Source organism: Lucilia cuprina, chromosome 3 (genome assembly GCF_022045245.1).
Source record: "Lucilia cuprina isolate Lc7/37 chromosome 3, ASM2204524v1, whole genome shotgun sequence".
Classification (NCBI taxonomy): domain Eukaryota; kingdom Metazoa; phylum Arthropoda; class Insecta; order Diptera; family Calliphoridae; genus Lucilia; species Lucilia cuprina.
The window spans coordinates 13,486,151-13,499,448 of NC_060951.1; the positions used below are offsets into that span (position 1 = coordinate 13,486,151).

The window sequence follows — 13,298 nt, forward strand, 5'->3', positions numbered from 1 at the left end:
GCTTTAAGATTAAATACTAAACCAAATAGGCAGCTATTAACCCAGAAAACATGATTTGTATTTGACCAGTTTCATCTTTTTTTCTATTTTTATAAAACATATGTACATATAACCATACAAATTACAGTTTTCAATTAACACTAATATTTCTTAAACCGCCTTTTTCCTAATTGGTTAGAATAACAAAAAGCGTCTTCCCTTCAAATCCGCACAGTGCTAAACATGCATATTAGCGATATACTGACTTTCCTACTTATGTTTTAACAGGCTTTGTTTTTGTCCATCATTAGGTTAGGTTAGGGTTAGGTTGATAGGAGTATGACAGTGGAAAAGAAAGTGCTCCAAAGTTTCACTGTCTTCTCCACATGCTCTACATTCGTCTAAATCCGCACGTACAATTTTGTATAGATGTGCACGTAATCCTGTGTGTCCACTCAGAATATGTACCATCATTCTAACCTCAGACTTGCTCATTTTGAGGAGATTTCTCGTCTTGCTCTCATCAGGGTCACCCCATAGAATCTTTGTGGTTCTACCCACCGTTTCATTATTCCAAGAGGCCTTATGGGATTCCCTCATCCATATGTTTAATTCAGCTTTTGTTGCGTCGAATGGTTTTACGTTTGTCAGGTTAACCACATCGAGCTCTCTTCCCTTTAAAGCTATTACATTCGCCCTTTCGTTGCCGACTACTCCCGAGTGGCCTGGTACCCATATGATGTAAACCTTACCTCTGGGAGAGTATTCAGTTAAGGCTTTCTTACAATCCAATACGGTCTTAGATTTAATTCTATCACCTGATATCGCCCTAATTGCCTTCTGGTTGTCGGTAAATATATCCATCATTAAAATCCCTAAAAACTAACATTTATGTAGAATTATTGTCCCACTAATGTTTTCCCAGGTCAAACACCAACATAATTTTGTATCACACATTATAATCATCATTATTACATTCACAATTTAGCGAAAACAATAAAATCTTATTTTCAAAATATTAAAAATCTTATTAAAAACAACAACAAAAATATCACTCCCAAATAAAAAAAGAAAACATCAACAGAGAAGTAACATGTTTTCACACTCTCTTCTCTTTTTTCTAAAATGCAGTGTTGTTGTTTTGTATTCTTATTTTGTTTTCTATTTTTTAATTCAAGCACATGTTTGTGTAATTGTGTATTGGTAGAAACTTTAATCGCTTATATTTTCGAAAACACTGAACCGATTTTAATCGTATATAGATTCTGCAGTGAAGCTCGCCAATCTGTATTAAACAAAAAAAGAATCAAGAAAATCGGTCAAGTAATAGAGCCGGAAAATGTTCCCAATCGTTTTGGCTTTGCGTATTTATATATATGATGATGATTTACAATTTACAGTACTGTATTTTAGAGTCCTGTTCTATACAAATGATTTTTTGATAAAACGTGAAATTGTTCTGTATTTTATTTAGTGTTCTGTATTTCGTTATTTTTCTGTTTTACATAACAACGCATATGAAATACAAAAACATAAAAAAAAATCTGACAAATGTAGGTAATACATTTTTTTAATTATAAATATTTTCCCCCGTATTCATAAAGATAATAATAGCCTATTTTTCGTTTATTACGTACATTTTCCATACATTTCCATACATCGCTTTTAATCAGGGTAGGTAAAAATATCGCTCGCGATCGCTATTTTATGTATATCGCTCGTTTTAAAATTCAAAATCTCGAGTTTTATTTTTGAATACGCGAGCACAATTTTAATCAGAGTTTTATGTGTTTTGTATTCGCTTCGTAAGCGATATTTACATGTATGTATGTATGTATGTATGTATGTATGTATGTATGTATGTATGTACGAAGTGTCTACTACTTTGCAGAAAATAATGTACGTACATATGTATAAATTTATAATTATAAATTTTAATTTATTCCATTTACAAAATTATAAAAGTCGCGATTAACTCGTTTTGACTCGAATCGCGAGCGAGTTCTATTTTACGCTCTTGAAATTTTCAACTCTTATCGCGAGTTTAAAAATTAAACTCGCGGATCGAATAGATTTATTCGCCGGAAAATGAATTATTAAAATCGCTCGAATTAAACTCGCTCGCAAGCGAATTGAATTCGATCGCAACTGTACCCTACTTTTAATATAAAAATCATAAAGAAAAAATAAAAAAACATTATTAAACAAATAAAAAAATTAAAATATTTTAAAAGAAAGCTTCTAGATTATACTTAATGTTTATAGGTGAATTATTGACATTAAAGCCATTTTCTAAGGAATATTTTGTATGGTGGCAAACATTTCGTCAAATTATTTGTTTATATGGATACACGGATGGACAGACTCAGACTGAACCGATACTTTAAGATGGGTAAAGGACCGATATTTTTGGACGTCTAAATTATCAGCACAAACAATTAACAACAAAAAATAAATGTATGCATGTAAAATTAAATTTCATTATTTTTAAGATGAAACGTTGTATTTTGTTGTTAAGAAGATTTTTTGAATTTATTTGAAAAAATCCAAATCCTCAGAGAAATGAAAAATATATGCAATTTAAAGTAAAATATGCATTTATAACTAAATATGCAACAACAAATCGATGCCATTTTTATTATGTGTGTAGGAGTTGCCATTTTGATAATTCTGAATTTATTGTTTCAATTATGTAATGAATGTGTAAATATATACTTTTTCATATTTGTAAAATGTAATATGTAAATGATGGTAAAATATTTAAACGTACTAAAGCAGACGTCGGCATTAGTATTGTTCGAAGAATTTCGGCAAATTACATGTATACAACACGATCACAGACGATCTTGACATCATTCAATTTGTATGTGAGAGAAAGAGATTGTTGATATTTCTTTCTCTTTCTCTCACAAAAATCAAAAGTTTTCCAAAAAAAAAGTTTCCTAGTGTGAACCAGGTCAAAGCAGGCTGACGACGCTTTGTTAAAGAAATTGCAAACTGCCGGTCCACATTAGGAAACTTTTTTTTGGGAAACTTTTGATTTTGCGTGAGAGAGAAAGAATAGCATTCATCTCTCTAGCGGTACGGAGTTTCCCGTACTTGGAAACTTGTTTCGTTATTCTTCTCATTCGTACAACAAATCAATGCAATTTAAACGTAGTTTCTGAACAAAAGTTTCTTAAGGAAACTTCAAAAGAAAATTAAAAAAAGGATCAAACACAACTTGAAAAGACAAAATTAACTTGCAATAAAAAGAGCATAATTTAAACATGTATGAATGTAAAGTCGGACGTAGCCGACCATATGATGTATGTTAAAAATGGGGATTATTTAAAAAAATGAAGCATTTGATTTGTTTTTTAACTTTATTTCGGAATATATTATTTTTTTTTTGCAAAAAAGAGATTTTTTACAAGAGGGCTCAAAGGGGAGTAGGGCAAAATATGGCCCTATCCTTATAAATGTTGGTAGGGGGATTTAAGTCTACTTCAATATTATTTATGTAGAATTTAAAAGTGTCATTAGTGTTTGTAAGTGAATTTTGACCTTTAAGTCATTTTCTGAAGGGGAGTTTGTATGGGGGCTAGGGTCAAATGAAGCCCGATCATTACAAAAATCGGTAGTGTCATTTAAAGTTCTATAAAACTAAGTTTTCTCGACTTTTGTTGACATAATAGATCATTTAAATTAATTATAAGCCCAAAGTCCCTATTTGGGGGGTACGGTTATATGGAGGCTAGTCGAAATAATGGACCGATATTAACCATTTTCAATAGGCTTCGTCCGCCAAGAAAAGCGTGTGTGTCAAATTTCATCCAATTATCTGGAAAATTGCGCCTGTACCTTGCGGACAAGGTTTACATGGACGGCCAGCCAGCCAGATGGACGGACGGACGGACATAGCTTAATCGACGCAGAAAATGATTCTAAGCCGATTGGTATACTTTAATGTAGGTATAGAACGAATAATAAGTATAACAATGAAAGTAAATAAGTTCATATAGTTTACTACTTTTTTGTACATTTTAATTTTAAATCTTATCTTTATGTGAAGAAATTATCATTCTTATGTTCATTGATTACATTTTGTTTATAAATACCCTCATTTTACAGTAATGCAATTTAATCTTCAAAACTGAAAAAAGACAAATATTTTTTTTATTGCAATTTCATTGAAAAAATGCCAGTAGTTTTTGTGTAGAGGAGATTTTTCATCTGCATCTCTATACGCCGGTGTATGTACTAAAGTAACATTTTATTATAAATTAATATTTTCTAATGCAACCACAGATAAACAGATAAGAAACAATTGACAGCTGTCAAAAAAGTAAATTCGAACCGTATGGTTTTGTTTACATTTTTTTACAATTTATTGAATTCCATCAATAAGTGAAATTTTGAAGCAAAAAAAAAAAAAAAAATAAATAAAATAAAATGAATTTAAAAATCAATGAGTGTGTGATCTGTATGATTGTTTTCATCGCTCGTTTAAAAAATAGAAAAAATGTAAACATTAAAGAAATTGTATGTGAAGAAGAATTGCAAAAAAATTAAAATTAAAAGAAAAACGCCATATTTTATTAAATATTTGCTTAGATTCTAATTAAAAGTGTGATGGATTTGTTTTTTTATAATACTTTTTCTATAAATTATCAACGCCACAAACTACTTTTTTAACTTTGCATGTACAGTAAAACCCGTATATTTGTTTTTAACACATGTTTTTTGAAGTTCCATATGAATATGGATAATTGTATGAAATTTTATTCATGGGGCTAAATAGTAATTGTTTTTAACCAAGAATTCTTTATATAATATGTTTTTGTATCAGAATAGTTATCAAATTTAAGACGAGTTCGTAAAAAGCCAGAAATAGTTATAAAGATATTTCAACTCTAAAATGCTTCATGTGTGATGAACATTCATACTTAGCGTTGTAAGATTCCTATTCGCAAAAAGCTGGACATTAAATTTTAAAAAGCTGGACAACAAAACAAACACATAAGAAAATACTGACAAATTTTGTTAATTTTGGTTTTGTTTAGATCCAGGATCGGCAGACATAAACTTCTACATTTCGCACTTGTACAAGTGGTAAATATTTTTTGCCATGTTTTGCACATATTTATTTTAAAAATTAAAATATATGTATATAAAAACTAAAAATTTGAGCTTTTTAACTATATTTTTAATTAAATATATACATATTAAAGGTAAAGATGAAACAAAATTATATTACATTTTAGTAAATTATTATATTTGCAAATTATGTTGAAAGTCACAAGACTTTGAACATTAAAAAATCCATATAATAATTTCATTAGTGCTTTTTGCTGCAAATATATACAAAGAATAGGCGTATTTTTTTGAAAATGTGGCTATTTACAATTACTTCGTATATTCTATCTCATTCTAATTAACACCTTCGAGATATATGCTTACTAAAAAATTTGTAGTTTGCATTTACAAATTTTTTAGTAAGCATTTATAAAAATTTTGCATAATAGAGATTTATTTTTTTTAAAGATTTTTAACAAAAATTTTGTAAATTTTATGCATTAGATTATATTCATGAATTAAATAATTATTGGGAAAGAAAAATAAAATTTCTCTTTTATAGCGTTCTGAGAAGCGTTTATCTGAAAAAAACATTTTGCTTTCAGACACCTATAGCATCGAAATATTAGTGTCAAATAAAATCATTCTTTTCGTATTATTCAAAATCTGGTGTGCATTAAAGTATTTTAAGAACCAACAATTTTACGACCAATTTCATAACCTCAAAAAGAAATTCACAAAATTTGCAAAATAAAAAATATTAATATTTTACTTTGATTCGAAATAAAAAATACGAAAAAGCTACATCAAATTTTTCAAACTGACTGAGATATTAACTTACCTAATTTTAGGACAATATTTTTGGAATTTTTTTATTTGCAAAATTTTTATTTTGGAAAGTAATTGCAAAATAAAATTAAAATATTTTTTTTAATATTAGTGTATTTTCTGAAATATGAAATTTGCGATAACTATATTAACATGGGCTGATAGTCCTTATTAATGTTTACTAATAGGTTATTATTTTATTTGAAAATACCTTAACTCAGACTTTTAACGATTTTTTAAATTTTATTATTTTAAACCGCTTTAACTTTTGCGCACATTATTAAAAATAATTAACGTTTTCATATTTATCAGGTGTAATTGTTATCCAATTTAATTACTTATACAGTTCTTGTCAGAGGAAAAAAAATTATATCCAATTCTAAAAATTATTTTATTGTGCTCATATGTATTATTTTTCCATATAAAACAAAATTTACTTCATAACTAGATTTCATTAAATTCGACTCAAAATCTAGTTGTTTTTAGTAATTTTACTCTGTTTTTTTTCTAAATAATACTGAAAATACGACGCTGCACAAGAAAAAAACGTGAATGAAAAGTTTATTTAAAATAATAGGTAATGTTATATTTAAATATAAATTTTTTTATTAAAAACAAAATTTTAAAAAATATCCCATTTCTTCTTCTAATTTTTCAATTAAACACATTTTTAAGAAATATTAACAAAATTGAAATCTTCCTAAATGTCAAAAAAGTAAGTATAAACGGTATAGATTTATAAAGAGATTTTAAATGAAATCTAGTAGATTTCGTTCATGTGTAAATGGGTATAAGTTTAAATTTTTTCGGTTCGATCTCTCACATACATATTTGCGTATGCATATGTATGTAAGAATTAAAATTAAATACTAAAAACAAAGCAATACAAAATAATAATTCAATCTAGTTTGATGATAGAAAAGGGAAATCATAATTTATAAGTTCGAAGTAGTGAAAAGCGGATTTTTTAGCTTTTTAACTCATTACTTTTCAACGTAAGTTTTTCCTGGGTAGTTGTATAACAATTATTGCCAAGTTATTGCAGTGTACTAAAAAATTTATATTTAGCTGGACAAATTAAATTTGAGCTAGAAATTGAAAAAGCATCAAAAAAGCTGGACAATCCAGCGAAGTCCAGCCAGGCTGGCAACCCTATCCATACTTCATGGCAGTTCTTTTAGAGGTATGTTGTGTTTTTACATGGGTGTTACATATCCCGATAAAATGGCTTCATAATATCAGTAGACATCTCGGCAATCATGTTACATAAAATTTTATACATTTTCCGTATGCCATCTGATGAGAAATATCCCTAAAATAAAAGATTTCCATCTCCAGATTTCATAACTGTCATTATATTGCAGTCTTTTAATGGTGCATTAAAATTCAAAAATATTAATTTTTGGCTCATCGGTCCATATTACATTTATCAAATCGACCAGTTCTTAAAGCCTTTTAGAGAATTCTAATAGAAAGCATATTGTAAAAAAGAGAACTTTCACTAGCATAGATAGAATTGATGGATGGCCTAAAATTGATGGATTCATGAATGTCGAAATTTCTATTGATATTATTAAGGCATTTGATTTGGATATTTTTAATGGTAAAAAATCAAAACGTTGCAAAAACTGGATAATGATTATCCGCCTTATGCAAAAACGATTATTAAGTTAACAATGGTTGTTAAAACCTGTTTTTATATGGAAAAAGTGTGCAGTAAACCACTGTTAACTTTAATAATCGTTTTTGCATAAGGCCCTATGACTTTCAGAGTTTAAACTATCGTTGACCCAAAGAGAAGATGCAAATTGTTCAAAGTTTTGAACTAAAAATTGTTTATATATAATCAAGGTTGGCAAACTTTATCGCTAAGCTCATTACCGCTAAAATGCCTTTTCAGCAATACGTTACCGCTAAAATACCGATACCGAAATGAGTCCAAATACCAATAACATTAAAATATCATACGAAATAAGTCAAAATACCGATAACTGTGTCCACACATAAAAACTTTTGTTCCTGGAACAACGTATTCATTGCACTGATTTCTTGTTCCAATGAGAAGAATAATAAGACAAAACAAGTTTCCAAGTTTTCTCTCTCACGCAAAATCAAAAGTTTCACAAAAAAAGTTTCCTAGACAAGTGTGCAGAAAATCGAAGTTAAAACAAAAATCAAACAATTATTTTTATGTTTGATTTTTCACGGATGTTTTTATTGAGGGGAAAAAACAAAACATTTGAACAATCAAAAGAACAAATGTTTGTTGTTGAATGTCAACATTTACCTCTTCTTGGACGATTGTAGATACGTCACCAAAAGATTGATTTAATTGCAGTAGATCGTGAAAAAGGTAAATAAAAATTCAGACAATGCAGCAGTAAAATCAATATCAAAAATAACTCAAAAATATTCTGAAATTTTATTAACAGAATGTAGGATGTATTCCAGATTTTTTGTGTTCATTATAATTACATGTTCATTTTACATTACGTGGATCTCAATTCACGAGAAAGAGATGGAATCGAACTAAAGTCACCACCAGCAACTGGGATCACCGTTGGTTGCTATACCAAAGCCTAACGGCACCATACGACTATGTGTCGATTAAAAATTATGTGTCAATCCTGAATTGGAAACAGCTCATTACCCTTTTAAAAGAATTGATGAAATATTCAACACTTTAAAAAATTCCAAATATTTTTGCTAGCTTGACCTTTTTAAAGCATATTTAAATGTAGCTTTGGATGATGATAGCAAGCAGATTCAAACGACATCAACTCACAGAGGTACGTATCAAATGAACCGATTATCGCTCCAAGCGAATTACATCATATATTGGATCAAATTTTAGAAGGCCTTGAAGGAACAATTTCCTATTTTGGTTCAACCAAATCCGTATGCGAACAAAGGCTTATAAATTGTTTCGAAAGACTTCAGAAATATCATTGAGATAAATGCGAATATATATAAAAGAGCAAATCCAATACTTGGGCTATGTCATTAGTCATAATGCGATTTCTAAATGTCCTTAAAAAACCAAAGCTATGTCAAACCTTTCACGTCCAGAAAATGTTGATAATGTTAGGAGATTCTTGTTTATGGTTATGTGTTATGCTCGGTTCATTCCAGTTATCTAAATATTATCTATCTAAATATTTTTAAATAAACGGCTAAATTTTTTCAAAATTTTAAAAATTATACCTATTTTAAAATCAACTAGAGTACAATATTAAAGACTGTATCGCTCAAAGTGTTGTCAATAATTGAATTATATATTTCGACATTGTCGTTGGCCTTATCTGCTTTTACAATTTTTGGCGACAACGTTTATGAATCGTTCAACAGAGTTAAATATGTATATGACAACATTTAGGAAAAAGTCCCTTATCTTGCCCTCATATCTGTTTGATAAAAGACATTTTTGAAGACATTACCTTACTTTTTGTCTTACTTTTAGCTCAACTTGTCTTTAATATGATTTAAAAGATGGCTAACTTCAGGTCTTTGTCTTTAACAAAAAATTCTTACTAACTTCAGCGATTGAAGACTAATTTAAAAATGTCTTAAACGGTATCTTCGATGACAATATCGGCAATATTGGCAACTGGGTATATGTTAAAATGCAAAAAATACAATCAAGTTTTTATATGAAATGATAATTTAATTTATGAGGAGGTGAATAGAGTTCGACATTGTTAAATGCACCTTCAATGTGCAGGAAGGGAACAAGACAGTACATTTTGTGAGCTAGTGAACATTCTACATGTCTTACTAACGATTGTAGAGCCTTTTCCACAGACTTGCCTTTAGTATAGGCATGTTGTGATCCTAAGGTATGATTTGTAGATCAATAGCGGCCATGGAGTGACAAGATCTTCGTTCTTTTGAAAGTCCGCAGGTGTAATACCATCAGGACACGTAGATTTGTATGAGTCGAAACTGTAAGGCGCCCATTGCATTCACTATTTATTAATGACTATAAAGCTAGTATCAGTCGCTATAGGAACGGGGGCTGCCGTCTCCTCATTAAGAGGTATTCTCTGCAGGACTTTTGGATATTGCTCGAAACAACATGTGTTGTAAACAGAATTTTGCGAAGTCGATTGGTCTCGGAAGAGCTTTCAACATTCGTGCAGAAGTCCTTCCACGCCTTCCTCTTCACATTTCTAGTCAAATTTTTAAAACGATTCACCGATGTCTTAAAGGATATCCAGTTATTGGTCCTTTTTGCCTCATTGAACAGTTTATGACATACTTTCCTATCATTTGCTATTTCAATATTTCAATACGGAAAGCATCCGTTAGAGTGTGAACTGCTGCGCTAATGTCCACAGTAGTTTCTAGAGTAGGGAGTGAAGTAAGAGATGAGAGAATGTTGAACTGCCCAGTTCGTCTTCCTTCTATTTAGAATACTATTCATATTTCCTTTTATATTACCAATCTATAATCAATGATCTGAAAAAGAACAGTCATTTGATACGGTCCAATGCGTGATACATTCGCGGTGCTCTAGTATCTCTCTTCTGTTAGATACAATAAAATTGGGTTCTGAACTCCTATTTACTACTTCCAAATTTCTACTAATAATGAAATTCAAAATAGTGCGAATTAGAGTCAGCACATATGAATGATGACAGAGATATGGCGCATATTCGTCTTATCTACCAATATACGGACATTGTTATTGGAAGGACAATACCCGTGATCGTGGGCCATGTAGCTAGAGACCAGCCTTGTAGTTGTGCCGCCATGTTCTAGTGCGACTGCGACCGTATCTTCATCCCTGAAATCAGATAAAATGAAGATGTGAAGAGAGCTTTTGGCTTTGGAATCCTTAAGGATCCATGGTTCTTGGAGCTACCCTCTCTGCGCCACTCGGAGGAGTTATGCAGCTAATGCTGCTTTTCTCGTTCTTTCGAGTAGAGAGTATGCTCATCAATTCGGAGATTGACTAAGCATCATCTCTCTCGGAGAGATCAGGGGTGGTGTTTCTAACTTCCACCTTTGGAGAGAGATCGCTACGATAAACATGGAGGAGGATCGCTCCGAAGCCATAATAGACCTTCGCTTTTGTTTCTCGCAGAAATTTCAAGGATTCCTTATTGAGGACTACGATTACATGTCCTGAAGGGCCTTTAGCCTCTGAAATCCTTACATTTTTGGAAGCTAAGGGTTACAGCACTTCAGGATCTCCAAGATCTCTTCGGGAGTGGGGTTTCTGACGGTATTTTGGCGATGGATTGAGGCCTCAGGAGTCACCACATCAAGCTTAGATCCATCGCATACCTCACCCAAAAAAAAAAATCCGCATATTTTGTTGCAATGCTTGCAACATATAAACATACAAAACATATAAACATACAAACAAACACACTTTCAGTTATATATATATATTTGAGATAATATAACACCACGCGTTAGGGGGCGTGGTACCTCCCATAAAAATTAAATACTAAAATTCGTTTATCTTGGAAACTATTACAGTTAGAATCTTAAATTTTTGCACGAATAACTTCAACATCCATGTAAACATTTTGGGTAATAAATTGGAGGACTACCCATGGGGAGAGCGGCACCTTCCATATGAATTAAATACAAAAATTCGTTTATCTTGAGATAATGCAACAGTTTGAGTCTAGAAAAATTCGTATATCTGCGAAACTGTTAGAGATAGAATACTTAAATTTCACTTGAAGAATTTTTACATTCATCTGAACATTTAGAGAATAGCGATAATAAAGGGCGGACTTTAATCTGGGGAGCTTGAATCCCCCACATAAATTAAATAGAAAAAATAGTTATCTAGGAAACTATTAGAGCTAGAATCCTCAATTTTATATGAATAACTTTGACACTCATGTGAACATTTAGAAAATAACGGGCGGGATTTCAGTGGGGGGCTTGGAACCACATATATGAATTAAATACAAAATTTCGTATATCTTGAAAACTGTTAGATAATTAAAATTTTTCATAGATAGATAGATAGATAGATAGATAGATAGATAGATAGATAGATAGATAGATAGATAGATAGATAGATAGATAGATAGATAGATAGATAGATAGATAGATAGATAGATAGATTGGCATCTCTCATATGTAACATATTGTTAATCTGGAAAACTATTCTGGTTAGAATATTCAAAATCGTTAAGTGTGGTTTTTATTTTTACTAGAGAGTAAAACAAATATTGTATATCCCAAGGCATTAGAATAAGAATTATTCTTTAAGACTAAAGGTATATATTAAATTTTTGCAAGTAAGAAGTAAATATGTCATTAATGTATTATTTTAGAATTTAAATGAAATATATTGTCACCAAGAGAAATTATAATAAACATTTAAGAAAAATTTTATAATTTAGTAACTAAATAAATATTTTTTTTGATTCTGTATTTAATTTCGATAGGGGTATTATCAAGTAGATAATAAATAAAAACTCGGATCCCTTCAAATCTCTGATAACGTTTAACTGCTCTCTCGTTTCACTATAGCTGAATGAGTATTTGTTGTTATTTGTTGTTATTGGTGTTACTAGATGTTGTATTGGAGCCCATAGGATTAATTCTCCTATATTTGTTTTCAATAATAAAATGTTGTTTGCTTAACAATTAATCTTTTTACGTTTATTTTCTTATTCATTAAGTTAATTATTCTTGTCTTTATTCTTATTTTGTATCTTCATTATTTGTTTTATATTTTTCTTTGATTCTTTCTTCTTTTCAAAATGAGTTTTCTTTGTTTTATAATTCTGACAGCCCTTTTGTTACTTCTTTGTATAGGTTTATATGTCATTTTTTGTGGGCTCTCTTAACCCTCCGTCATGCACATGTTCCGATAGTCACGTACGTAGCGTATGTATCTGCCGAGATACACTATGTATTTCAGTACATTTATATAATAAAATATGCCATTTTAGTAACAATATTACGATATCTAACAATATTTGTAGAGGGTACCTAGAGACTCAAACCCCTAACCAAATTAGAAATAAGTATATTCAAATCACAGTTAAATTCGTAAAATGTCTGGCCAGATACATGCGCATGACGACGGAGGGTTAATAAAAGTATTCTTATATTTAATAGAAAAATTTAACACTATACAAGAGATGTTGTTTTTATTGCAAAATTTTTTCCGTTTTTATAATTATTGCGAAACAACTTGAGTTTAATTTCCAATTAACTCTATCTATTTTTTAATTTTTGACTGGTGATAAAATAAGAAATATGTAATTTGAAAAACTTTAGTTTTTTCGCGGTCATATACATACATATTTTATTTAAATTTTTGGAAATTTACGAATTTTAGAACAATTAAGTAATTTGTCCTCTTCCTTCAATACGAAATTTCTTTTAAATTTGTTTCCTAGTTTCACAGATGTAATCTTATATAAAATAATTTAGTATAATTGATATTTCTAATT

General features: G+C 30.0%; 1 protein-coding gene across 3 annotated transcripts in view; it reads left to right on the forward strand.

The window, feature by feature from the left end:
- The window catches only part of LOC111690788 (asparagine synthetase domain-containing protein CG17486), a 38,988-nt gene that overhangs the window by 16,741 nt on the left and 8,949 nt on the right, over positions 1–13,298 (forward strand). Inside the window, exon 1 of one of the 3 annotated variants that reach the window (XM_046946877.1) lies at positions 8,466–8,654. The exons of 1 other annotated variant lie outside the window; for it this stretch is intronic. In XM_046946877.1, the coding sequence (XP_046802833.1) occupies positions 8,613–8,654 (42 nt within the window). In that variant the 5' untranslated portion in view covers positions 8,466–8,612. Of the gene's footprint in view, positions 1–8,465; positions 8,655–13,079; positions 13,104–13,298 lie in introns of those variants that run through there. One more of the 3 variants, XM_046946878.1, reaches the window with a different exon arrangement.